The sequence below is a fragment of the Pelobates fuscus genome, chromosome 4 (assembly GCF_036172605.1).
Source record: "Pelobates fuscus isolate aPelFus1 chromosome 4, aPelFus1.pri, whole genome shotgun sequence".
NCBI lineage: Eukaryota > Metazoa > Chordata > Amphibia > Anura > Pelobatidae > Pelobates > Pelobates fuscus.
The window spans coordinates 322438369-322461823 of NC_086320.1; the positions used below are offsets into that span (position 1 = coordinate 322438369).

Genomic DNA, 23455 nt, shown 5'->3' on the forward strand with positions numbered 1-23455 from the left:
GTGTTCAAGATTTTAAATATAAGAAATTATAGTAATTCAGTGTTTTTACTCACATATTCTTCTTGCTCTTGACTGATTTCAGAAAATATATTGTTCCTTAGCACTGCTATGTCATGACTTATCTCCGCAATTATTGTTTCACTGTATTCATCTGCCTGTAAAATCATAAAGGGGGCAAACATAACTAATGCTGTTTAGATGAAAACCTTTTCTTACCCGGATATGGTTTTTATTCGTAAACCGAAAGGAACATAATTATATGGGCTTCATGGTTGTGGGGATAATTTTTTTAATGAATGCACATTAATAAAAAAAAAAAACTTAACATTTCTTTTTTCTGCAGAAATAGGCATGAACGGATTAAATTTTTAACAAAATCAAAAAACAAATTGTTTGATGGATGAAATTAGTCCATGAAATGGCTAAATGTTTATGGAATTATATGGATAGAGCACCCGCTTTGTAATTTAATAACTTGAAAATGGAGGTGGCCGGCAGCTGACCTGTCTGCCATTCCCTTTCCCCAATCCTATGGATCAGTTTTTCCCAGTATCTCCATTTGAATAAAACAGGGAAATACATACATTCTAGATTGTTGGTGGTCCATGAGGACTTGTTTTTGAACCGCTGCTCTGGACAATATAATGTTGGGTATACTTAATGAGTGAGACCAGGTGCAGGCTCCCATCCCACAGATTAGTGTAATTTTTCAGCCAGGTCCCTCTCTCACTCTGTAACAGTTTATGACAGAAGTGCAAAACCCATTATGCTGAGCCAGCACTCCATGGAAATTTCACATCTGTCACATTAAACAGACCATTTCAGCTCAACAGACCTGTCCTTTTACATTGGTTTACATTGCATTGTAGGGTTAGGTCCACTATAGCCCATAGAAAAGCATTAAGTGCAGTCTTTTCCAATGGGGGAGCTTGAAGGCACTCAACGCGCATGCACATTAGGTCACCATTACTCCTCTATGAAGTTTAGGCAAGCAGTTCCGATGGAGCCTAGGTGGTGTAAATAGTAAGGTAAAAACTTTTTTTTTTTTTTATCTTTATTGTGATAAAAAAAAAAAAAAAAGAGGGGGGGGGGCTGGTGGAGAGAGAACATTACAGAATTAGTAATACAGGTTTGTACTCGTAGCGCTATAGTTTCCTTTAAAATAACAAAGATTTTTTTTCAAAATTATAATTCGATACTGCACTGTTTTTTTTCTTTTTTGTAAAAACACACACGACTATAAGGCAATCACGATTGCATGTAATTTAAAACATAACTAGACCATTCTAATCTGACTTACTGAATACTAAAGATTAGTTGAAGAAAAATTGTTAACCTAGAAGATGAATACCTCTTCCAAAGTGGTTCTCTCAACAATTTTCCATCTCAGCTGAGCTTTCAGTCGTTTGATATTCTTCTTGACTGACATTAAGTGGTCAACATTGGGGCTTTTATCAAGCCATTCAACAATGTTCTTTTTAAACTGTAATACAAAGCTTTATATTACAAATTTTGACAAAATAAAACAAATGTACAACATAATAGGAAAATTGCTTATTTTGAAAATAAAAAGAACAGAAAAAAGGAAGAATGACTCTAGAGTGACTGCATACAATTGCCTAGTTAGGACCATCCTGAACATGGCAAAATATTACTGTAAACAGCCAAATAGGTAGCCAGACAATCAAAGCCTAAACATTCTGTCAAGAGAAGAGCAGGGGGAGGAGCCACTATGTTGTCAGTAAAAGTGACAGATTCCTAAGTTATCTCCCAAGGTTCATAAAAGCTCTGTGCTCCCCAAATCTCTAGTCTCTGAAGTAGAGAGGTTCCTAAACATTTAGCAATTAAGCATAAATGTGCACTCATCCCTTTAATTTAAGTAATTTCAAGTAAAGACTCTTTGTGCATACAAAAGGAGGAGGGAATGATGAGTACGTATTAGTCTATACTCATAGCAAAAACACCCTTGGTTCACGTTAATAGGCTTGCTATAGAGATTTTTATTTCTGGTTATCGCCTTAAAGTTTATATCACACACTTTGGGCAAACACTTTAACATGTTGACTAGGAGCGAGATACCATCTTCTGTATGCCCACAGGTAAAATAGAATACCTGCAGAAAGGGAAATTCGCTTTATTCTGAGTAACTCCGTTTATGATAAAAGGCAAAAACTCATCTAGGAGATTCAACACCAAAAAACACTTTACTTGATCATAAGAAAGTGTAGACATGGATAGGCAATAGCTTTGAATGTGTGATAAAATTTTGCATTCCAATAATTAAAGGGACACTATAGTCACCAGAACAACTACAACTTATTTAATTTGTTCTGGTGGGTAGACTCCTTACCTTAGGGCTTTTTGCTGTAAACACTGTCTTTTTAGAGAAAATGCAGTATTTACATTACAGCCTAGTGATAACTTCACTGGCCACTCCTGAGATAGCAGTTAGAGATCCTTCCTGGGTCATGGCTGCCTAAAATGCATCCAACATTCAGTATGTCCTCCCTCTGCATGCAGACACTGAACTTTCCTCATAGAGATTCATTGATTCAATTCATCTCTATGAGGAGATGCTGATTGGCCAGGGCTGTGTTTGAATCATGCTGGCTCTGCCCCTGATCTGCCTCCTTGTCAGTCTCAGCCAATCCTATGGGGAAGCACTGTGATTGGATCAGGTTACCACTTCTGATGAGGTCAGCAGACTGCTTATTTTTTTTTTTAGGCAAACATCATGCAGATCTACAGCTTCTGGCTTGAATACAGTAAGATTTTGCTATATTTATGGAGGCATGAGGGGCACAGGGGGGCAAGATGGTGGTTTTAACACTATAGGGTCAGGAATACAGGTTTGTGTTCCTGACCCTATAGTGATCCTTTAACCATTGATTGATTAACCATCAATAATTTGACAATTGACAATAGATTGTAAAGGGTGTCCAGCAATGAACACTGAGTGGGCAAACTGTGAGACAGCTTTTAAATCACATCACAATATGAGTTAGCAGCTGAGAAGAGAGGAAAAAAAACAAGAAAAAACAAAACATACCCTCTAATGCTACCATAGTACAGTGCTGAACACTACAGAGAAATCCATCTGCTGATCACAGTGAGGCTTTAAATCTGCCTTATTCGAGCAATATTGTCTTCCCCAGAGTTTTGTTGGGACGGTTAAGCCTCAATAGTGTTTATACTGTGTGCCACAAAATAAAACAATATGTTGGTGTGGGCGCCATCTTAAGAAAAGCTGCTGCACTTTGTGAATATGGTCTGCGATATCTTAGGAAATAGGCGCAATCAGTGCTTTGTTTTTGAATTAATGGCAACCAAAGTTCCAATAATATATGTTACCGAAAGGAAGAATGTATTTAATTTTAATAAAGGTAGACGGTTAAGAATAATGTCTATCTCCCTCAGGTTCTAGCACTGCTCCTTAAATTAAAATATGCAGTTTCTAAAGTAAAATTTTTTTGAGAGAGGAGTACTATAATCATTCTTTTTCCATCATCTTGTATAGGAGGATGAAGATGTCAGGTATGTATATCTTCTTCTACACATTAAACAAAAATATTCTAGACCAACGCTTACCTCAACACTATATGAATATTTCGACTGAATAACTGAGATGAGTGCAAGTTCCTGATGAATCAATTCCACAACCCTGTTGTATGCATTTCTTATTATTTTCTCGTCTTCTTCATTTTGCTCCTGCATCACATTAAAACTAAGGTTACAATTTTTTTAAATTACATCATAATATATATTACTACATACAGGAATTGGATTTGAATTTGAAATTTTAGGCCAAAATTAACATAAAGTTGCTGGCTTTTTTCCAGATCAGACATTTTGTCCTAAAAATTTGAAATTCTCTTTTCATAACCTTTACATTAAATATCAAAATGGGCACATTTGTTTTAACATCTCTTCTCAAAGTAAGCTCAGCTAATTATAAGCCAAGTTCTAAATAAATGTTTGGTGTGATTTTTTGGGAAATTTGTCTATGTTGCTAAAGTTGAAGTAGATTACATTAATTACACAAATGCTTAATCAGAGGAAAGACTGTTCTTTTCTAGAGTTGAAGTTGTATTTGTGGGGGAAGGAGGGGTTGGCACTTGGCATGTTTTTGATTTTTAATTCAGCATAGCTTTTAGATGTACCTCAGAAAATAGATACTACTGAAAAGAAGCCACTGAAAGGAAAATAAAGCACCTCCTAAATAACAGAGTGCCGATATTGAATTTGATAAGCCACAAAAGGTACTCTATAGAGCCTGGAATGTGAAAGGGTCCATCTTTCTTTTTTGCCAAGAAAATAAGACTGGCAGGCCAAACTCAAAGTGAAAGAATGATGAAGACCAGGAGTGTTCTGCAAGAAGCAACATCGTTATTTGTGAGGAAACTAATGACATTACTAAAGATTAAATGTATGCAGAGTCCTTATGTTGTGTATTGAATCCTAACCCATAGAAGAAGAAGAAGAAGAAGAAGAAAAAAAAGTCAGTATAGCCCTGATTTGAACAAAGTATGGCAGAAAACATTGCAAAAGGTGGGGAAAATATATATCACTTTTCCTAGTGTGATACAGCTCATTTCACAGTGGATAGCATTCCACACAAGAAAGCAGTAGTAGAAGACCGGTAACCAAGAGAAATGTGACAAATGCAGGTACCAAAGGAGAGTTGGGACATGGCTAATTCAGATTAAGTGGGAGGAGACAAATGGGGGAATGAGAGAGAGAGAGAATCTGGGTAGAGGCAAGAGAAGAGAGCTAAGCAGAGAAGTGATTTACACACATACCATAAGAGAGATTTCAAGTTCTTTTGAGATGTCCGACTCAACTTTGTTCAGTATATCATCAATGTTTCCTACAACATCAGAAGCACTCATGGATGTGTCAGCTGTCAGATCAAAAAACTTGTGGAATAGAAAGAGCAAAAGACTTTTAGAGGCAAATATGCAAAGGTACTTTCCAAAGGCTAAGGGAGTTTGGCAAAACAACTTGGGAAAATATTTGGAAAATAACATACAAGCATAGATTTATAAAGGCTATAGGTGATGCCAATTTGCAGTTATCAAAGTCATCAGAATTGTACAATAATTTAAGTGTATATAGTTAATCTATAATCTTTGTCCTAGAAAGCTAATTTGAGGTACAATATATTCAACACATTGCTAGTTGTCATTTTAGAATTCTTTATTTTTCATGCCAGAGAAATACAACATTGATATCGACTATGCCACTATAGCGAGATGCAGTTTTGCAGTTTAGATTTTCACGAGACATGATGAAATGGCATACATTTTTAACATTAAACATGTTTGAACAACGTATATATCGAGAGGAGGTTAGCAGGGGCCTATGAGGCTTTTACAAAGATTGGTACGTTGTGGGGTGTTACAAGAGGATTGGTATAGAGTCAAGAGGTAAGGCTCAGTGTTAGTAAGAAGGCGTTGCGATAGAAAAAGAAACTCACTGGTGGAGGGGGTTATAACTTGCCAGTTATACTGGTTGGATATGAACCAGGGAGTTTACATGTTATAGGTATATCACTGAGGGGAAGTGGAGCAAAGTGTTCAGGGAGAATTATTGACCCTGTTAGGTAATCTAGGAGGCTGAACTTAGACAGTGCTGTGTGTTAGGGTTAGCTTAACAATTTGGTTCGTTAGGTACCCCTAATCTAGGGAGGAAGCAGGGGGGAGGGTATTACTTTTTAAGGTAGAGGAGCTTGTATAGTAGGCTCCTATATAGATTTATGGGGAGCCAGTTAGAAGTATTAGCAGTGATAGAGACATGACATTAATAAAAGTAGTAACAATATCTTGAGCAATGGCTGCAACGGTGAGCTTCCGGCTTCTCTCTGTTAGGATCGGTAGAGCCATCACGACTTTCGGGCGTAGTCAGGTCGTGGGGTGGTGCTTCGGTCACCGCTCTTGGGATGAATGGCGTGACCGCAGCTGGGTTGGAGCGGATGTCGGTATAGGCAATCCCAGGGATGTGAGGAGTGGTGGTGCTTCGGTCAGAGAGGTGAGAGTTTGTCCGTGGTGGATCACTAAGAGGGATCCCAGTGCACCCCATCGGTACCTCACGCCGGCCGCTCTTAGTTGTGTAGTAAGCGGTGCGAGTGTTCTGCGCCATTGTAGGGTTGATCTTTTCAGGTCCCAGTAAAAGGTCAGCTGTGATTATTCGAATGGCAGGGGCGTTTTGCCCCTCAAGGCCACCATGATGTGTCCCTTATCCTGGGATGTGGTGCAGTGCAATATGACGTTTCGGTCCGTATTTAGTGAGGCCCTGGTAGGGACTGAGATTCTATACACTCAGTCCATTGCCATTTTCTTTGCTACGGCCGGAGGTAGGATACTCGCCAACAACCTTCTCACATAATGAGGCAGTTCGTCGGGTGTGATAGTGGCCGGTATGCCATGGATTTTGACGTTGTTGCGTCTGTATCTATCCTCTAGGGAAGTCAGCTGCAGGGATAGCGCTTGGTGTGACTTGGTTAGCTGTTGTACCTCTGTACCTGGGAGAGGTCAGCATAGAGGTCTACAATGTCCTGTTCAGTGGCTCGCACTCTGTCAGTTGTGTTTTGCATTTCCGACCTTTAGTACTGCAAGTTCAGCTGCGAGCACCTTGTGGAAGTCGTGCAGCAGGACCTTCAGGTCGTGTTTAGTCGTGGGACCGGAGTCCTCCGCAGTCTCTGCAGGTACTCGTGGTGTGGGGAGTGTAGTAGCCCTCCCTTGCGAGTCCCGTTGCTCGGGTGCTACGGCCGGTGTGGCGGCAGGGATGATCTCCGCAGGCGCCATCTTGGGTTGCGCTTGTTTCTGGAGCAAATACTGATGTCTCGGTGAGCGGACTGAGTTTTTTGTTTTTGTGATCTCCGTCCCATGGCAGGCATACGGGTCACTGGTTCATGTTCGGACGATGGTCGGGGAAGGTAAGCAATGGTCATATACTCCGCTGAGGAAGGTCCCCAAGTCTGGGGTCTCTCGTGTGGATTAGGCCCCAGGCCTGCGTCTCCGCCTGGGTGCGTTTTTAGAGAGAAAGAAGGGCATCAATCGGTGCGGGTGTAGCTCCTGCATCCTTTACAGGGTGTTGGGCTTTCCAATTGTGTGAGTGGACTTGGATATAGGCGAGATTGTGATCGATCAGCCGGAGCTGTCTAGGCTTGTGTCCGTGCAGCACCGTTGCTAGCTCCGCCCCCCCAGTTGTCATTTTATAGCCAATTTATTAAGGACACATTCATGGGATAGCATTACCCTTGATTGTAAACTCACAAAAGATTTCTGTATCAGTATTTAGCCATGATTATTGTAGGCAATATGTTTACCACTGTACAGTCCAGAAACTGTTGGTACTTCGGAATGCAAGTGAAATGCCAAACATTAGTTGGCATTACTTTAACAATAAAATGTCCCATGCACCTTATGCTAACCGAAGTGCTGGGAAATGTAAATGTTTTTCTTTGTTTACTTTGTGTCCATAAACAGATTTAAACAGAGCAAATTTGTTTTAAGAGTGAAAGATGCAAAAGCCCAATCATTGGCTCAATAAAGGAAAGTGGTAGCTTACACAATGTTATGCTATTTTTATATAAAAGTTATTGAACAGAGTGGGTTTACAACATTAACAGTTCAGGCTAACTTAGTTAGTGCATCTTAAGAAGGTTAATTTTAGTATGCATAGTTATTTTCCCAAGGCTACAATTGCCAGGTCTGAGAGATTACACTTAAAATGAAAATGTTTACACCATGAGAACATAGTATTATAAACATGTGTGATTAAAAACTGGACACAGAAGGCGGAGCTTGGAAGCCATCCTGTTCAGACGCCATCTAAAACTGCTCTCCCGAACCTGGAGAGAATCTGTCAAATATCCATCAAACAAAGCCCCATCGAACCCCGACAAGCACCAAGCACTGACCGGCGATAAGTTCCGCACCGATTGATGCCTTTTTTCCAGGAACCCAAGCAGACCAGGCAGAGGCGCAAACTTGCAGCCTACCGCGCGACTCCAATCCAAGACCTAGAGGCCTACCTCGGCGGAAGACTCTTGGAATACTACCCATCCAGCCAGGACACAGGCGCCACAGCCATGGGCCGCCGCTCACACAAAGCCACAGCTGGCCCCAATACACAAGGCAGAGACATAGGGGAGATGTGGCTCAGGCCCGCACAATCAGAGCCAGTACACACCACACAACGACCCCCTGTGGACCGATCACCCGAACCCGACAGGGAGGAGCCGGTCGACATGTTGGTCTCCCAGACGGGACACCGACTGACACCGGAATCCCAGGATGATTCAGCCCCCGCTACTAAAGGGGACCTAAAAGCCCTCCTGAACAACATACAAAAATTGCTAGCGGCTGACATCGCAAAGGTCAATGCTGACATACAAAGTGTGCAAGAAAGGGTTAGAGCTGCGGAGGCAGACATTACCAACATTCAGGACGCAGTGTCCACCCTCAAGGACTGTCAACCAACTCCAAGCAGAGCAAAACGTACTAGCAGGTCAACGACTCAGGAGCTACCGCACTATACACAGAGACTGCTCACAACACTGCTACCCCAGGCATCAGCCAAGAAAATATCAATCAACGGGATATACAGAGTGACAAGCTCCACACACTTACCATCCAGCATGCCCAGGGACGTCATTCTACGCCTGGCGTCAGTGCCTGACAAGATACAAATAATGACCGCCATTAAAGGCAAAATGCCGGTGGCAATCGAAGGCACTCAGCTCTCCTTCTTCCAGGATGTCACTAGAGCCACACTGTTAAAGCGGAAGACCTTTGGAACCGTGACCACCGCGCTGCACAAAGCAGGCATCGCCTACATATGGGGGAACACTGGCGCCCTGCTTGTCCACCACAATGGAACTGCACACCACCTCGCATCCCCAACCAGGGCCCCCACCTTCCTAAGGGCACTGGGACTACAACCCCCACAACTCGCCTTCACGACCGCAAGTCAACCAGAGAGCTGGGACCCAGAGGACAGCTCTACTCCCGGACAGTCAACACGGGATCTACAGACTCTGGTCACTTGACTAGGCACGGGGACTGAACCCAGGGACAATAGGCAAGGCACGGTCGAAACCGCCAAACGGAAGTCCCAGACATCTCTTGACACAGAGTGATAACTTTAATGACTTAACTCCAACGTAAAATTTTTCTCTTAGGCTGGGCCCTCACATCCCACCCACCCTACATCACACTGCTTACATTTCCCTGTGCTCCTTGCCTTTTACTTTTCCCTCACCCCACTTGGGTCTGTCCTTTCTGACCTTAATGCAACCGCAGTTACGGGGCCCCTACCCTCACAGGAAAGGCAGACAATCCCTCACGCACGATAGTACATTGGCGCTCACTATGATTACCGCCACTCCGCCCACCCCCAGGGATAGGGGGCTAGATGAGATGCCACACAGGGTACGTCGCAAACCGGAGCGCCCTTCACACTTGTCATTCCAACCACCCTGGTACTAGAAAGAGCTCCGCAGGCGAGTACATACAGGCATCCAGATCCACAAATCTAAACCCGCTTGCAACAATCATATACATGCTCCCACACACACAGACACATCGAAACCCGAACCAGGGAGCACCCACACACTTGTAGTACACCATGGGAATAACTCACATAATACTGAACCTGATACAACCCTGCAGACCCCAGGTATGCCACCCAACGTGATGGTTATATGAAAATGTGCTTACAACCTTGAAACATCAATGTTAACAATATTTTACTGTACCGCTTTAAATTATCATACCACTGTTTACGTATGTTGCTGTTAACCTGCCAAACCAAGCTCACATAAATAAAAAAAAATAAAAAAACACAAATTGAAAAAGAAAACGGGTAACGCTAAAATGTGTTACCTGTTTTGCATGTAACTCATTTAAAATTAGAAAAATAAAAGCTTTGAATTCCAAAGTTGTGTCACGTTTCAAAAATGATCTATAAGTGTGTGTGTTCAGGATTAATATTTATTTTAAACAATACCTCTTTGATGTCATAGAACCATGAGGACAGGGATCCTAATGAATTGTTAGTGTCATTTTTGACACAGTTGAACTTCTCCATTTTGGCCTGCTTCCATTTGAAAAATGTATCAAACACAGAATCCAAACCTTCACTCTCAGCATGCGTTCCATAAACAGCACTAAGTGAAAGCAGCAATGCCTAGAAATAGAAGAAATACACAGAGCATTAAGCAGTACATCATAACTTGATAACAATTAAAACCCAAAGTGAGATGTATATATATATATATATATATATATATATACACACACACACACACACACACACACACATATATATATACACACACACAGAGAAATGTAGTAATGATAGTATCCTGACGAAAGTTCCATTAGAGTACTGAAACGTTGATCTACTACTGGCAGATGCCTGAATAAAAGCTTAAGATTTTTCACAATATATTTCTTTGAAGTCCTTGGAGTGCTATCCTTACTACATTTCTATTATTTGGCTGTTAAGCACCGGGCTCTAACTCTCTATCCTGGAGTGCAAAGCAATTGGAAATAAATATTATATATATATATATATATATATATATATATATATATAGTGTTAAAAGGCCATTAGGCCTGGATTTGTGGGAGGAGTTATGCCCCTACTTAAACTTCCAGCCCCTACTCACCTCTGCCGTTCAAGCTGATTGACGCCACCCACCTGCACCCATCACATATTACATTATCACCTTTGTGGGCCCTCTTTTATTACAGGCCTACTCGTTCGTTGGTTTCGGCACACCTCAACTAACTGTGCATCTTCTTATACATTCCATAACCTATTAAATTCCGAGCACAAATATATAGAATCTGTGTCTATGTACAGTAAATGGATTACTTGATACAATTTTTCTCTTTTTCCATATGTAAGAGTACTGTACTTTACTGTTAGATATAAAAATAAAGATAGTTAAAAATGAATATATATAAAAAAAATTAAAGATGTTAAACATTGAATTGAACGCCTGAGACCTGTACAAAATTTCTGACTTAATACAAATTTACGACAGTATACAATAAAAGTTTTTTTCACTAAAGTGAGAATTGCAAGCGATTCAAAGTAAATTTGACCTTTAAGACTAAAATAGCTAAATTGAAAAAAAGAATTTGTAGATTTTTTCTAATTTGACTACCTTGGCCTTAATTTTTAAATCTCTGGCTATTATCACTAAAGTGAACAGCTCTGTGAGTGTTGTAATGCACTTTGATTACTTAGTTAACCAATAATTATACAAATGAATCACATAACTCTAAAAGAGTTACCTTTAATTTTGTTTGGCGTCCTTCAAGCGGCAATTCATCGACTTCAAGAATAAATAACTCCACAGACGAGTGAAGAGTTTGCTGAATTTGATTTCGACTTGCCAACAATTCATCTAAAAAAACCTGAAAACAAAATGTTAGTAACTTTTGAAACCCCCAATAGTAACCAACAAAAACACAACCCAGACAGATTACTGACATCAGTGAGTTTACAGACTGCCAAGTGATGGCTGTACTTGCAGCATCTGATGAATCAGAGGTCAGTTCAAGGAAAGATGATCTGGTATAACCATATGCCCGTGGGTTCTTCTCCGTCTTGGACTAAGAATAGATCTGCCACTTCTATGTAAGTTTTGTATTGAAATTTTTTAATGCAATAAGAAGCAATACCAAACTCTTGATATATTATAGTTGGTCTTGGAGCAGAGCGCAATTATCTGGTAAACACCTTAAGGAATTAGCCAAAAAGAGCCCCATGACTGGCCAAAAGACTTTGTGTCACCAGATCTCTAAGTTGATTTCTAGGAATTAAAATAGTTTTTTATATTTGTAATTTATTTTTTGTATGTATTCTTAAATTCTCAACATGATGCATTAACCCCTTAAGGACTGAGGCAGTTGTATAAGTTGTGATCAAAACAAAACGTAAAACAAAAAAAAGGCGTAATTCACCTCTTTCATATTACGTTCACCCACACTTATACATCATTTTGTTCAGGAGAAACAGGGCACTATAGGCTCGTGGAGTGCCCCCGTCCCTTGGGGGCTGAAGGGGTTAAAACCCCTTCAGCCACTTACCTAAATCCAGCGCCAATGTCCCTCTGCGCAGGCTCGGGCACTGCCCACGCTCCTCCCCCGCCGACGTGAGCCAGCGGGGGAGACCTAATGTGCATGCGCGGCAATGGCCGTTTGTATTCCGGAAGCCCTATAGTGGCTGTCTGTTAAACAGCCACTGAGGGTAGACTTGGAGCTGCAATGTAAAAAATTTGAAATTTGTCAGACTGGTTATGTTGCCTTTGAGACCGAATAGTAGCTCAGGAATGGAAATTACCCCCATGATGGCATACCATTTGCAAAAGCAGATAACCCAAGGTATTACAAATGGGGTATGTCCAGTCTTTTTAGTAGCCACTTAGTCACGAACAATGGCCAAAGTTAACGCTCATATTTCTTTGTGCATGAGTGGCTACTAAAAAAATACTAGACATATCCCATTTGCAATACCTTGGTTTGTTTACTTTTGCAAATAGTATGCAATCATGGGGGTTATTCTCATTACTGGGCTACAGTGTCAAAAGCAACATAACCAATCTGGCAAATTTCAATGTGGGAATAAAATGAAATGAAAGCCTTATATCTGACTAACTTTTGAAAACACCATAAAACCTGTACATGGGGGGTACGGTTTTACTCACGAGACTACGCCAAACACAAATATTAGTGTTTGAAAACAGTAAAACATATCACAATAATTATTTTGTCAGTGAAAATGCTGTTTGAGTGTTAAAAATAAAAAAAAAAACAGCACTTTCACTGATGATATCATCGTTGTGATATGTTTTACTGTTTTGAAACACTCATGTTTATGCTCAGTGAAGTCTCCAGAGTAAAACAGTACCCCCCATGTACAGGTTTTGTGGTGTCCTGAAAGTAACAGGGTTAAATACAGGGCTTGCAAACCTTCTCTGGACTTTCTGCCTGGGTCGTCAGGCAGGTACCTCAAATTGTAATTTATAAAATGACTTAATTATGTAAAAAGATTATATAAATATATTTGTAGTGTTTGTAGAATTTAAATAAATATATATTGTATATATAGGACGGCATAGAACGCCCACCATCCTTAAGGCCCCAAATCAAAGCTCTACAAATCCCTGTTAAGTGAATATACACCTAATGAAGACATGCATTTAAAGGATCACTATAGGGTCAGGAACACAAACCTGTATTCCTGACCCTATAGTGTTAAAACCACCATCTAGCCCCCTGGGTCCCTCTTGCCTCCATAAATATAGCAAAATCTTACTGTATTCAAGCCAGAAGCAGTCAATCTGCATGCTGTTAGACTCGGAAAAACAAACAGTCTGCTGTCATCATCAAAAGTGGGAGCCTCATCCAATCACAATGCTTCCCCATAGGATTGGCTGAGACTGACAAGGAGGCAGATCAGGGGCAGAGCCAGCATGATTCAAACACAGCCCTGGCCAATCAGCATCTCCTCATAGAGATACATTGAATCAATTAATCTCTATGAGGAAAGTTCAGTGTCTGCATGCAGAGGGAGGAGATACTGAATGTTTGGATGCATTTTAGGCAGCCATGACCCAGGAAGGATCTCTAACAGCCATCTGAGGAGTGGCCAGTAAAGTTTTCACTAGGCTGTAATGTAAACACTGCATTTTCTCTGAAAAGACAGTGTTTACAGCAAAAAGCCTGAAGGTAATGATTCTACTCACCAGAAAAAAATGCAATAAGCTGTAGTTGTTCTGGTGACTATAATGTCCCTTTAATTATGCCTATTTTAATTGGGGTATAATCTAAAAAACAACTTGCAAAAGCTGCAGATCTCCTGTCTGCTGTCCTTGCAAGTCATTCCATTTGTTCCCAGACCAGACATAAAAGTATTCACAAAGTAGGTGCTGTGAGCAATTACCTGCTTCTTGAGGAAGAAATAGGACGGATTGTTTGATTGCCACCCAGTGGAGTGTAATAAGCTTAATTTATAGAAGTGACAATTTCTTTTAAAATCTGCATTTTTTGTAAAATGGGGAGGAAAAAATATTGGGTGTGGGACACTCTTCACACAAAGTGCTTAGGGGGGTGCAGTATTTCCCAAACTAGAGGTTCAGCGGACACACTTATGGCAAAAATCTGAGAATTCTTGTATACAGCATTACGCTCTACAACATTGTTAGGGGTGCCTAAACATCTTTAAACGGCCAATAACCCTACACTTCAATATTCTGTATTCTCACTTTACATTTGGTCCCATTTGGATTGATAGATTGGTCTCTCCCACCCTCAAGCTTCTTTTAGCATCCCAGTCCGCTCTTTTTGTCTTCTCCTAACATTTGACCTTCACCATTACATCAAGCTGGCAGTGGTAGAAACATAGAAACATGGAATGTGACGGCAGATAAGAACCATTCGGCCCATCTAGTCTGCCCAATTTTCTAAATACTTTCATTAGTCCCTGGCCTTATCTTATAGTTAGGATAGCCTTATAACTATCCCACGCATGCTTCAACTTCTTTACTGTGTTAACCTCTACCACTTCAGCTGGAAGGCTATTCCATGCATCCACACCCCTCTCAGTAAAGTAATACTTCCTGATATTTTTAAACATTGCCCCTCTAATTTAAGACTATGTTCTCTTGTTGTGGTAGTTTTTCTTCTTTTAAATATAATCTCCTTTACTGTATTGAATCCCTTTATGTATTTAAATGTTTCTATCATAGCCCCCCCCCCCCCCCAGTCTCGTCTTTCCTCCAAGCTATACATGTTAAGTTCCTTTAATCTTTCCTTATAAGTTTTATCCTGCGAAGAGTGACACCTTCACAATTCAGAGAATATAAAACTATTTCCAGAGCTCCAAAGGGAATAAACTTTTCTGCCTAAACGCTTTTCTATTTACCTCTGTGTGAAACAAATCCTTGTGGCACAGAATTTTTATTCAGTGGGTTTATCCAAGATGAATAGGGAAAAGATGCTCAAGCAAACCTTTGGCATATATACACTGATCAGCAACAACATTAAAAACACTTACAGGTTTAGTAAATATAATTGATTATAATGGCACCCGTCAATGGGGTGGCATATATTCGGCAGCACGTGAACAGTCAGTTCTTTAATTTCATGTGTTGGGCGCAAAAAAATAAAAAAAATGGGCAAGCGAAAAGATCTGGGTGACGAGTGGGTCAAAGCATCTACAAAAAGGCAAGTATTGTAAGGTGTGCCCCTTATGCAGTGGTTAGTACATACCAAAAATGGTGCAAGAAGGACAACTGGCGAACTGGCACCTGAGCTGACCTGTGTCCTCATTTATGGGCCTGACCCATTTAAATGATCTCTTGGGACAAGATACAAACTCTAATTAAAAGTTTAACCACAATCAGTCTCCTCATCCAATCACATGTTTACCTATTGGACCTGTTCTCAAATAGACTGTGTGGAGACTGTGTGGATGGATAGATATATATATATATATATATATATATATATATATATATATATATATATATATATATATATTTATATATTCCAGGTGCCAGCCATAGCAGCTAAATTTCATGTTGCAGCTGACTTTGATAATGTTTTAGGTGTCTTGGCTACTACATAGGTCTGCATAGAAGTATGTTCCATAATGTGACAGGCAAATTTATAAAAATATAATAAAAATATCCCCTCTCCCTCTCTCTAATAATATAAACTGCAGCATAAAGAATGCTCAAAACGTGCTACTTTCCAAGTCTAAGTGTTTCAGGTTTAACTAAGGTCTTGAGAAAGTGCAAGTTAAGCACAAAACATGTAAAATTGGGATTTGCATGTTTGGAGTTTATTTTATGCTACAATTTGTTTGTATTTTACTATTTGATGAAGGAATGGATTTTAAAGCAATGCATCAATGGAATGTGTCTGCTGATGCTGTACTCTCTCTATTCTTTTCAAGTGCATTTCAGTGAGATGACCACTCGCTCGACTACCAGGGTAAGAGGACACTATTGTATTTGCAAGCAGTGCCTTTAAAATATAAAGCAGGAAATGTGTTGAGGCAGGAGAAATATCGTCTTATTATTTATATGAACATTTTCCCTTTTTCCATTCTATTTCACATTTGTTTTATCTGCCAATAATGCATGTATTGTAATGTACAACTTGAAAACTTAAACAAAAATAGAAACATGAAAAGTTTGGAGTACATGCTCGCTCTCACTCACATTGGCTGCAAGCAATCAGGAATGATCCCCCTAAGTACAGTCACTCTTATGGAGAAGTCCTGACTGAGCGGTGCTGGGTGCGAGGGACCAGTGTGCTGCAGGCGCAATCTCCAGCTAACAGAAGCATATACATCCCTGGCCATCTCCTACTGGAATTTTGGAACCGGGGAGGGAAGGATCAGATGAACATACCTGGACTGCAGTTTCTTTGGGACTCTGTCTCTCCCTCTACTGGTATCAACTGAGGGGGGCATCTATACTATCTACAACAGTAAGTTTGGTTGAGCCTCTCTTAATGTGTAGTAGTTGTCTATCACCTTTAGAAATCTTTAATAACTTGCTGACAACTCTGATTTTAAGGCCTATTTTGACACCCCTATGTTTAACCCAGTTCTGTACCTTATGCATGTGTTAATTTGTCTTTTTATAAGCCTCACCCTCATTTAACTCCGTACGATATCATTTTAATGCACTATGACCCAGTGGATCCTAACTTAAGTGACTCTCATGTCTATGTGTCTAAACAAGAAGCTTGTAGTACAAGAATAAGTGGAGACATGTTAGACCTTTTGTTTACAGTTCTATTTACAAAATTGTGCTGAAAATCAAATGCCTGCTTTTATTTGCTTTTGTTGATATGTAAAAGCTTGTTTCTGCTGTCGTGACATTGCAGGCATCTTTGTATTACACTGCACAGCCAGAATAAAGAATATAAAAATAAATAACTAGAAACATGAGGGAAAATAAAAAGGGGGGGGAGGTCACTATAGTATCCCATAAATGGAAATATGTATAATGAACATAGGATTTCAGGGTAGATTTTCACACTTTTTTGTGGCAAACAGGTACATTTATTAAGAGTTTACCACATCTGAGCAACTCCGGATCTTTTCCTGTGAAAAGCTGTATTCAGTCCAGGTTTCCTCTAGTTGATTCAAAGAGGAAGGAGTAGAGATCCTTTCTTCAGTTACAATACTAATAGCCTCCAGAAGATCATCTCCAATTTTTGTGTTTTCATTTGTACATCTGATTAAAAAAATATTGCAAATACATTAATGGTAATTTAATATTCTGTAATACAAGTATCACACTCCAAATTCCAAGTAATACAATAAATATATTTTTAAAAGGGACACTCCAAATTTGTCCAGGAATGACTAGCTGTGGCACATGCAGCCCATGACCACTCAAACTTGTGGATGGATGTGTATGGCCCATGCTGAAGAAAAACTTTCACATTATCCTGGTGGCAGCAGAGTGGACTTGCTCAGGGTGCCAATACAGCACATTGTGTTTGACTACTTACACCACAACCACTAAAATTCCCCCCTGAACTTTCCCCATTTGTGAACATGCATTTAAAAGAAAAAAAATGTAACTTGAAAGCATAAACTATCACTCTTCTCTATAATATCCACCATACTACATTGGTCCTAATTACCTTATTCTCCTTATCTTACTTTGTTTCTGAACTATGCATGCTTTGTTCGTATCCCGAGACCTGCCTAAATTGATTTCCAAAAAAAAACCTACCTGACCTACTACTTCCTGTGGTTTACAATTCCCATTTTTATGGTCTCAGCTTATACCGGTTCGTTCTGGTATGTTTGCATAATATCACACCTGTCTCACTACTAAAAATAAGCATTGAGAAACACACAATCTGGGTGCTTTTTCATGATCCATACCAGATTGTGAACCCCAGTAGTGCCTTACAATCAACACCCAGTGATGATCTAAATGTAAATTTGAGCCCTTTGGATGCAAGATCTGGCTTCAGCAATTAAAAGCAAGAGTAACCTAAACATTTTTAAAAGAAAAAGATTATTTTCCAGATAGGACTACAAAATATGTGCAAGCTATCAGTTTGCTTATACAAGAATACCTAAAACAGCAACATGGGCATTTATAGTATTAGAATAACTAAGCCACTCATGGAACACACATTCTTCAAGTATGACACATTTTGCCTGAGTTTTTGTCATTAATTCCAACCTATAGCTTTGTTGCACAAAGGACTAGAGTCCACTGCTGGAGATAAATTGTCCACACTAGACAACAAAAGTAAAAATAATCTGTTAACACTTTACAGTGACTGGAACATTTTTTTCTGATTGGAGACAATTAAAGACATTTCAGTATGGGCCAGTCTCCGTTGATGTTCTTTTAGGAAACTTTGGAAATGTAGCAAGTCACCTTCAGGTCTAAATTATCTCTCTGGCTGTTCCTTGCATCTCATTTTCAAGAACCAGCTCATGTCCACTACTTTTTTTCTTTTGGGAGTATTCATTTTAATTCTATGAAGTCTTCATTTCTACACCATCTCGTGTCCTATCTAATAAGAACAGCTCTGCTAGAGGGCTAGAAGTGTAAGGTGTATGTTACAAACATTTTGTAATGTTTGCTGAACAGGTAATTTTAACCAGGTTATATAAGAAAACTCTGTAGATCTACTTTACACCGGTTTAATATGCTATTGTTTGCTGATCCAAGTATTTAAAAAAAAAAAAAAAAAAAAAAAGTAATATTAAATATATACATATATAAATATATATATATATATATATTATATATATATACACACACACACACACACACACACACACACACACAGGATACACTCTCAGGACTTGAACAAAAATAATGTAGTTTATTTAAATAATGTGCAAGACAAAAAACGAAGTTTCGACCTCTGCGGGTCTTTTTCAACCTTGAAAGGTCAAAACGTCAGTTTTTGTCTTGCTCATTATTTAAATAAACTACATTATTTTTATTCAAGTCCTGAGAGTGCATCCCAGGTCCTTCTTTGTTTGTATATTGGACGCACTATGGATGGCACCCAGGCAGATATACTCTTAGTAAGGAGAGTGCCAAGCTACTTATTATATATATATATATATATATATATATATATATATATATATATGTACATCAATAATCAAATCTCATTAAGGTGTTGCAAACCAGCCTTTTCTGTCTCGACATGCAAACCAGCCTTTTCTGTCTCGACATGCAAACCAGCCTTTTCTGTCTCGACATGGAAAGACTATGCAAGAGCTATAAGGGTCCAGTAAGGAGACAATTTTCTTACATACTGGAAGCATTTGAAACCAACTTGAAAAGGAAAAGTGAGTGAAAGAATTCGCTTTTTCACTCATTTTCTGAGTTAGTGATAAGCTGAGAATCTCAGCTGACACTATCAACTGCACCCAGCCTGAGGTTTCCTTCAAATGAAATGAAGTAGCAGAGCGATTGGGTGCCACCTTCCAGAGTTTAGTGTAAAACCATTAAAGAACAATCCATTGAAAAATTTTATTTATTTTTGTGAGACAATTTAGTATGGAGTCATGAGTGGTCTTTTATGAAGAAAATATTTCAAAACAGAAAACTGAAAACTGAAAAAAGTTTTGCCATCTAAGTACTTACAGAACATATATAAGAAAGACTGCAAATCTGCATTTTGCAGCTAGACATTTGCTTTTTGGCTTTTTAGATGTATTTCACAATCAAAAACTATATCACCCCACCACCCCCTCAAAAAAAAAAAAAAACAAATTAAAGAAATGCATTACAATTTGATTAGAGAGGGGAAGTACCCCACCTTACAGCTCTGAGAGCTTCAATCTTGATGGTTAACGTTTTCAGTTTGTTTCCTACTGCCAACTGCAAAGTTTCTTGCAAATTACCAATAGTTTCTTTCGATGTCTCCTTTTCTTTCTGTAGTAAAACAAAAATCGAAAAAGTAATTTATTTGAAATAAGGTGATTTCCATTTATTTTGTAGTACAGCGGTTCCCAAACTGTGTGCCGCGGCGGGCACACAGGGGCGCCGCAAGATATTTGCCCGGTGCTATGATCATATAATCATAGCACGGGAACCTGCCTCGCTTTTCCCTGATGATTATGCAGGGCCAGAGGGGAGATCAGAGATCTCGCTCACCGTGCTGCTAGCACTTTAATGCTGGCAGCCAGCAGGGAGGAAGGGAGAGAGGACCCGGGGGAGCTCTAACCTGCAGCTCCGCTGGGTTCTCCTCTTGCGAGCTCACAGCGTTGCCGTGGTTATCACGGCAACACTCCGTATCTCGTGAGAGTGAACTCGAGCAGCTCCTAAGGCTGCTAGAGTTCACTCTTACCACTGGGACCACTAGGGCCTCTCCACTGGACCACCAGGGATTGCCATGACCTGCCCCCCCCTCCCAGGCAAAGGTAAGCAGAGAGGGGAGGGGGTCGTCCAAATTATTATTATTTTTAAATTAAAATTATATTAATTCTTCTATCCTCCAACCCCACAATAATTATCCCCTATACACACACACACACACACTGCACCCCTCAAACACACTTTTCCCCCCCACAATACACACACACTGTATCCCTCACAACACAGACACAATGCACCCCTTACACACACCCCACATCTTTCACAAACACAATGCACCCCTCACACACTTAACCCCACACCACTGCCCCTATCCCCTACTATAGCGCCTAACCTGGTAGACCCCAGGTAAGTTGTCAAACTACTACTTCCCCTGGGAGGGCACCACGGCACTCCTGGCACCATAACCACTGCAGCATTCTGTAGTGATTATTGTGCCTGCATTCTCTTTAAATAATCTACCAGTGCCCCCCCCAAGATTAGGTTCTGGATCCGCCCCTGACAAGGAAACATTTCTGCTTCAACAGGGGCCCAGTATATGCCGCAGTTCTGAACATGTGTACAACCTAGAAATTGTTTTGACTTGGAGCGCCTTGGAAAAATATTGAAATATTAAGGGCTCCTTGAACATAAGTTTGGGAACCACTGTTGTAGTAGTATTTTATGATCAGGCATTAGATTAGCAGCAATTTGAATAGATATTTATTTAGCTATAAATGTATCCAAGTGGTTTCTATATATATTTGCAGCTGGTACACAAATGGCCATCCATTAGGGTTGGATTTTGTAATTATCAGATTGTCCAATAAGATCATCTCAGGTACTGGATGAGGGTTTAAATTTTGTTGCGGTACTATGCTTTTCATATATTGTCAATCTGAACTGTGTATACAAAGTTTTTTGGAATATTACATTATGTATAGACGGTAGTTAAAATGGAACAAAAAGTAATAGACGTAAGCAAGGAGAGGTAGCAAGAAGGAATGAAAAAGAAAAGAAAGGGGGGTGGGGTGGTAGAGATATGGGGACATGGTGGGAAAGACCACGTAACTCTAAAAGCCATCACAGTACCAGGCAGCCTCATGGGAAGAGACACTCCAGCCAAACTAATCAACTATACGTGAAGCACTCCTTGGCATAGACTACGACATCATCCTATGACTACAACATTTCTCAAATTGGCAAGTTTCCTCCTCCCTCATGATCCACTTTTTAAGGGATGGAGGGCAAGATCTTAATGAAAGAACAACCAATTTTGCTGCAGTAAGCTGTAAATGTGTGCATTTGTTCAAACGAAGTGCATTTCATCTGAATTTAGGCCAAATCAGCAATACTGCTGATACAAGCCCCAGCGTTCCCTTTAAAATTGCAAATACCATGTGTCCCTCCAATCTTGGCTGTGAGAGGTCAGATGTGATGCATCGACTAAACAAACTTTTTAACTCCTTTTGGGTGAAACTGGCTGCTCGTCTGTGCCCAATAGCTACAGAAGCCCTGCCCGATTGACTTACCTCAAGATCCAGCTCCAGAGGCTAATCAGGGGACCGCAAATTCACGTCCTCTACAGGATAGCCAGGAAAGAAAGTATGGGAGGGCCCTCATCTTGAAACCAGCAAAGCAGAACTTCTCAGGTGGCAGCAGTTACTTGAAGTCTGCTCACACGGCCCTTGTAGAACCACTGCCTAAGGGACCAAACCCACCCTACTCTCCGGCTGAGATCCAGCTTGCGCCTGCCAGTGAGCTAATCGCCCAAAGTGGAGATGGCCAGTGCGGGACTTTGCTGGGCCCCTTCAAGGAGTGGGACTCACTCAAACGCTGTGCCCCATCATTGCCACCAGTTCTTGGTTGAACGTTGTTTTCTGACCTTCCTGGGGGGTTAAGCTGGGAGAGAGAGAGAGCGCGCGCGCAAGAGACCTTCTGACCTTCCTGAGGGGTAAAGCGGAGAGAGAGAGAGAGAGAGAGAGAGAGAGAGAGAGAGAGAGGAGCAAAAGAGAGAGGGGGCAAAAGAGAGAGAGAGAGAGGGGGCAAAAGAGAGAGAGAGAGGGGGGCGAAAGAGAGAGAGAGAGAGGGGGGCGAAAGAGAGAGAGAGAGAGAGGCGAGAGAGAGGGAGAGAGAGAGGCGAGAGAGAGGGAGAGAGGCGGGGCGAAAGAGAGAGAGAGGCGGGGCGAAAGAGAGAGGGCGAAAGAGAGAGAGAGGGCGAAAGAGAGAGAGAGAGGGCGAAAGAGAGAGAGAGAGAGGGGGCGAAAGAGAGAGAGAGAGGGGGGGGCGAAAGAGAGAGAGAGAGAGAGGGGGCGAAAGAGAGAGAGAGAGGGGGGGCGAAAGAGAGAGAGAGAGGGCGAAAGAGAGAGAGGGGGGCGAAAGAGAGAGAGGGGGCGAAAGAGAGAGAGAGGGGGGCGAAAGAGAGAGAGAGGCGAAAGAGAGAGAGAGAGAGAGGCGAGAGAGAGAGAGGCGGGGCGAAAGAGAGAGAGAGAGAGGGGGCGAAAGAGAGAGGGCGAAAGAGAGAGAGGGCGAAAGAGAGAGAGAGAGAGAGGGCGAAAGAGAGAGAGAGAGGGGGGCGAAAGAGAGAGAGAGAGAGGGGGCGAAAGAGAGAGAGAGGGGGGGGCGAAAGAGAGAGAGAGAGGGCGAAAGAGAGAGAGAGAGGGCGAAAGAGAGAGAGAGGGCGAAAGAGAGAGAGAGAGGCGAAAAAGAGAGAGAGAGAGAGGCGAGAGAGAGAGAGAGAGGCGGGGCGAAAGAGAGAGAGAGAGGGGGGGCGAAAGAGAGAGGGCGAAAGAGAGAGGGCGAAAGAGAGAGAGAGGGCGAAAGAGAGAGAGAGAGAGAGGGCGAAAGAGAGAGAGAGAGAGAGAGGGGGCGAAAGAGAGAGAGAGGGGGGGGCGAAATAGAGAGAGAGAGGGCGAAAGAGAGAGAGAGAGAGGGCGAAAGAGAGAGAGAGAGAGGGCGAAAGAGAGAGAGAGAGAGGGCGAAAGAGAGAGAGGGCGAAAGAGAGAGAGAGAGAGAGGGGGCGAAAGAGAGAGAGAGAGAGAGGGCGAAAGAGAGAGAGAGGGGGCGAAAGAG

General features: G+C 41.1%; 1 protein-coding gene across 1 annotated transcript in view; it reads right to left on the bottom strand.

Moving 5' to 3' along the window:
- Positions 1-23455, bottom strand: part of STK31 (serine/threonine kinase 31) — a 103835-nt gene that overhangs the window by 38652 nt on the left and 41728 nt on the right. Inside the window, exons 7-14 of the mRNA XM_063453129.1 lie at positions 19848-19963; positions 17113-17272; positions 11310-11432; positions 10012-10191; positions 4800-4916; positions 3589-3708; positions 1352-1483; positions 54-155 (exon numbers count right to left, since the gene is read on the bottom strand). Coding sequence (XP_063309199.1) covers positions 54-155; positions 1352-1483; positions 3589-3708; positions 4800-4916; positions 10012-10191; positions 11310-11432; positions 17113-17272; positions 19848-19963 — 1050 coding nt within the window. The remainder of the gene's footprint in view (positions 1-53; positions 156-1351; positions 1484-3588; positions 3709-4799; positions 4917-10011; positions 10192-11309; positions 11433-17112; positions 17273-19847; positions 19964-23455) is intronic.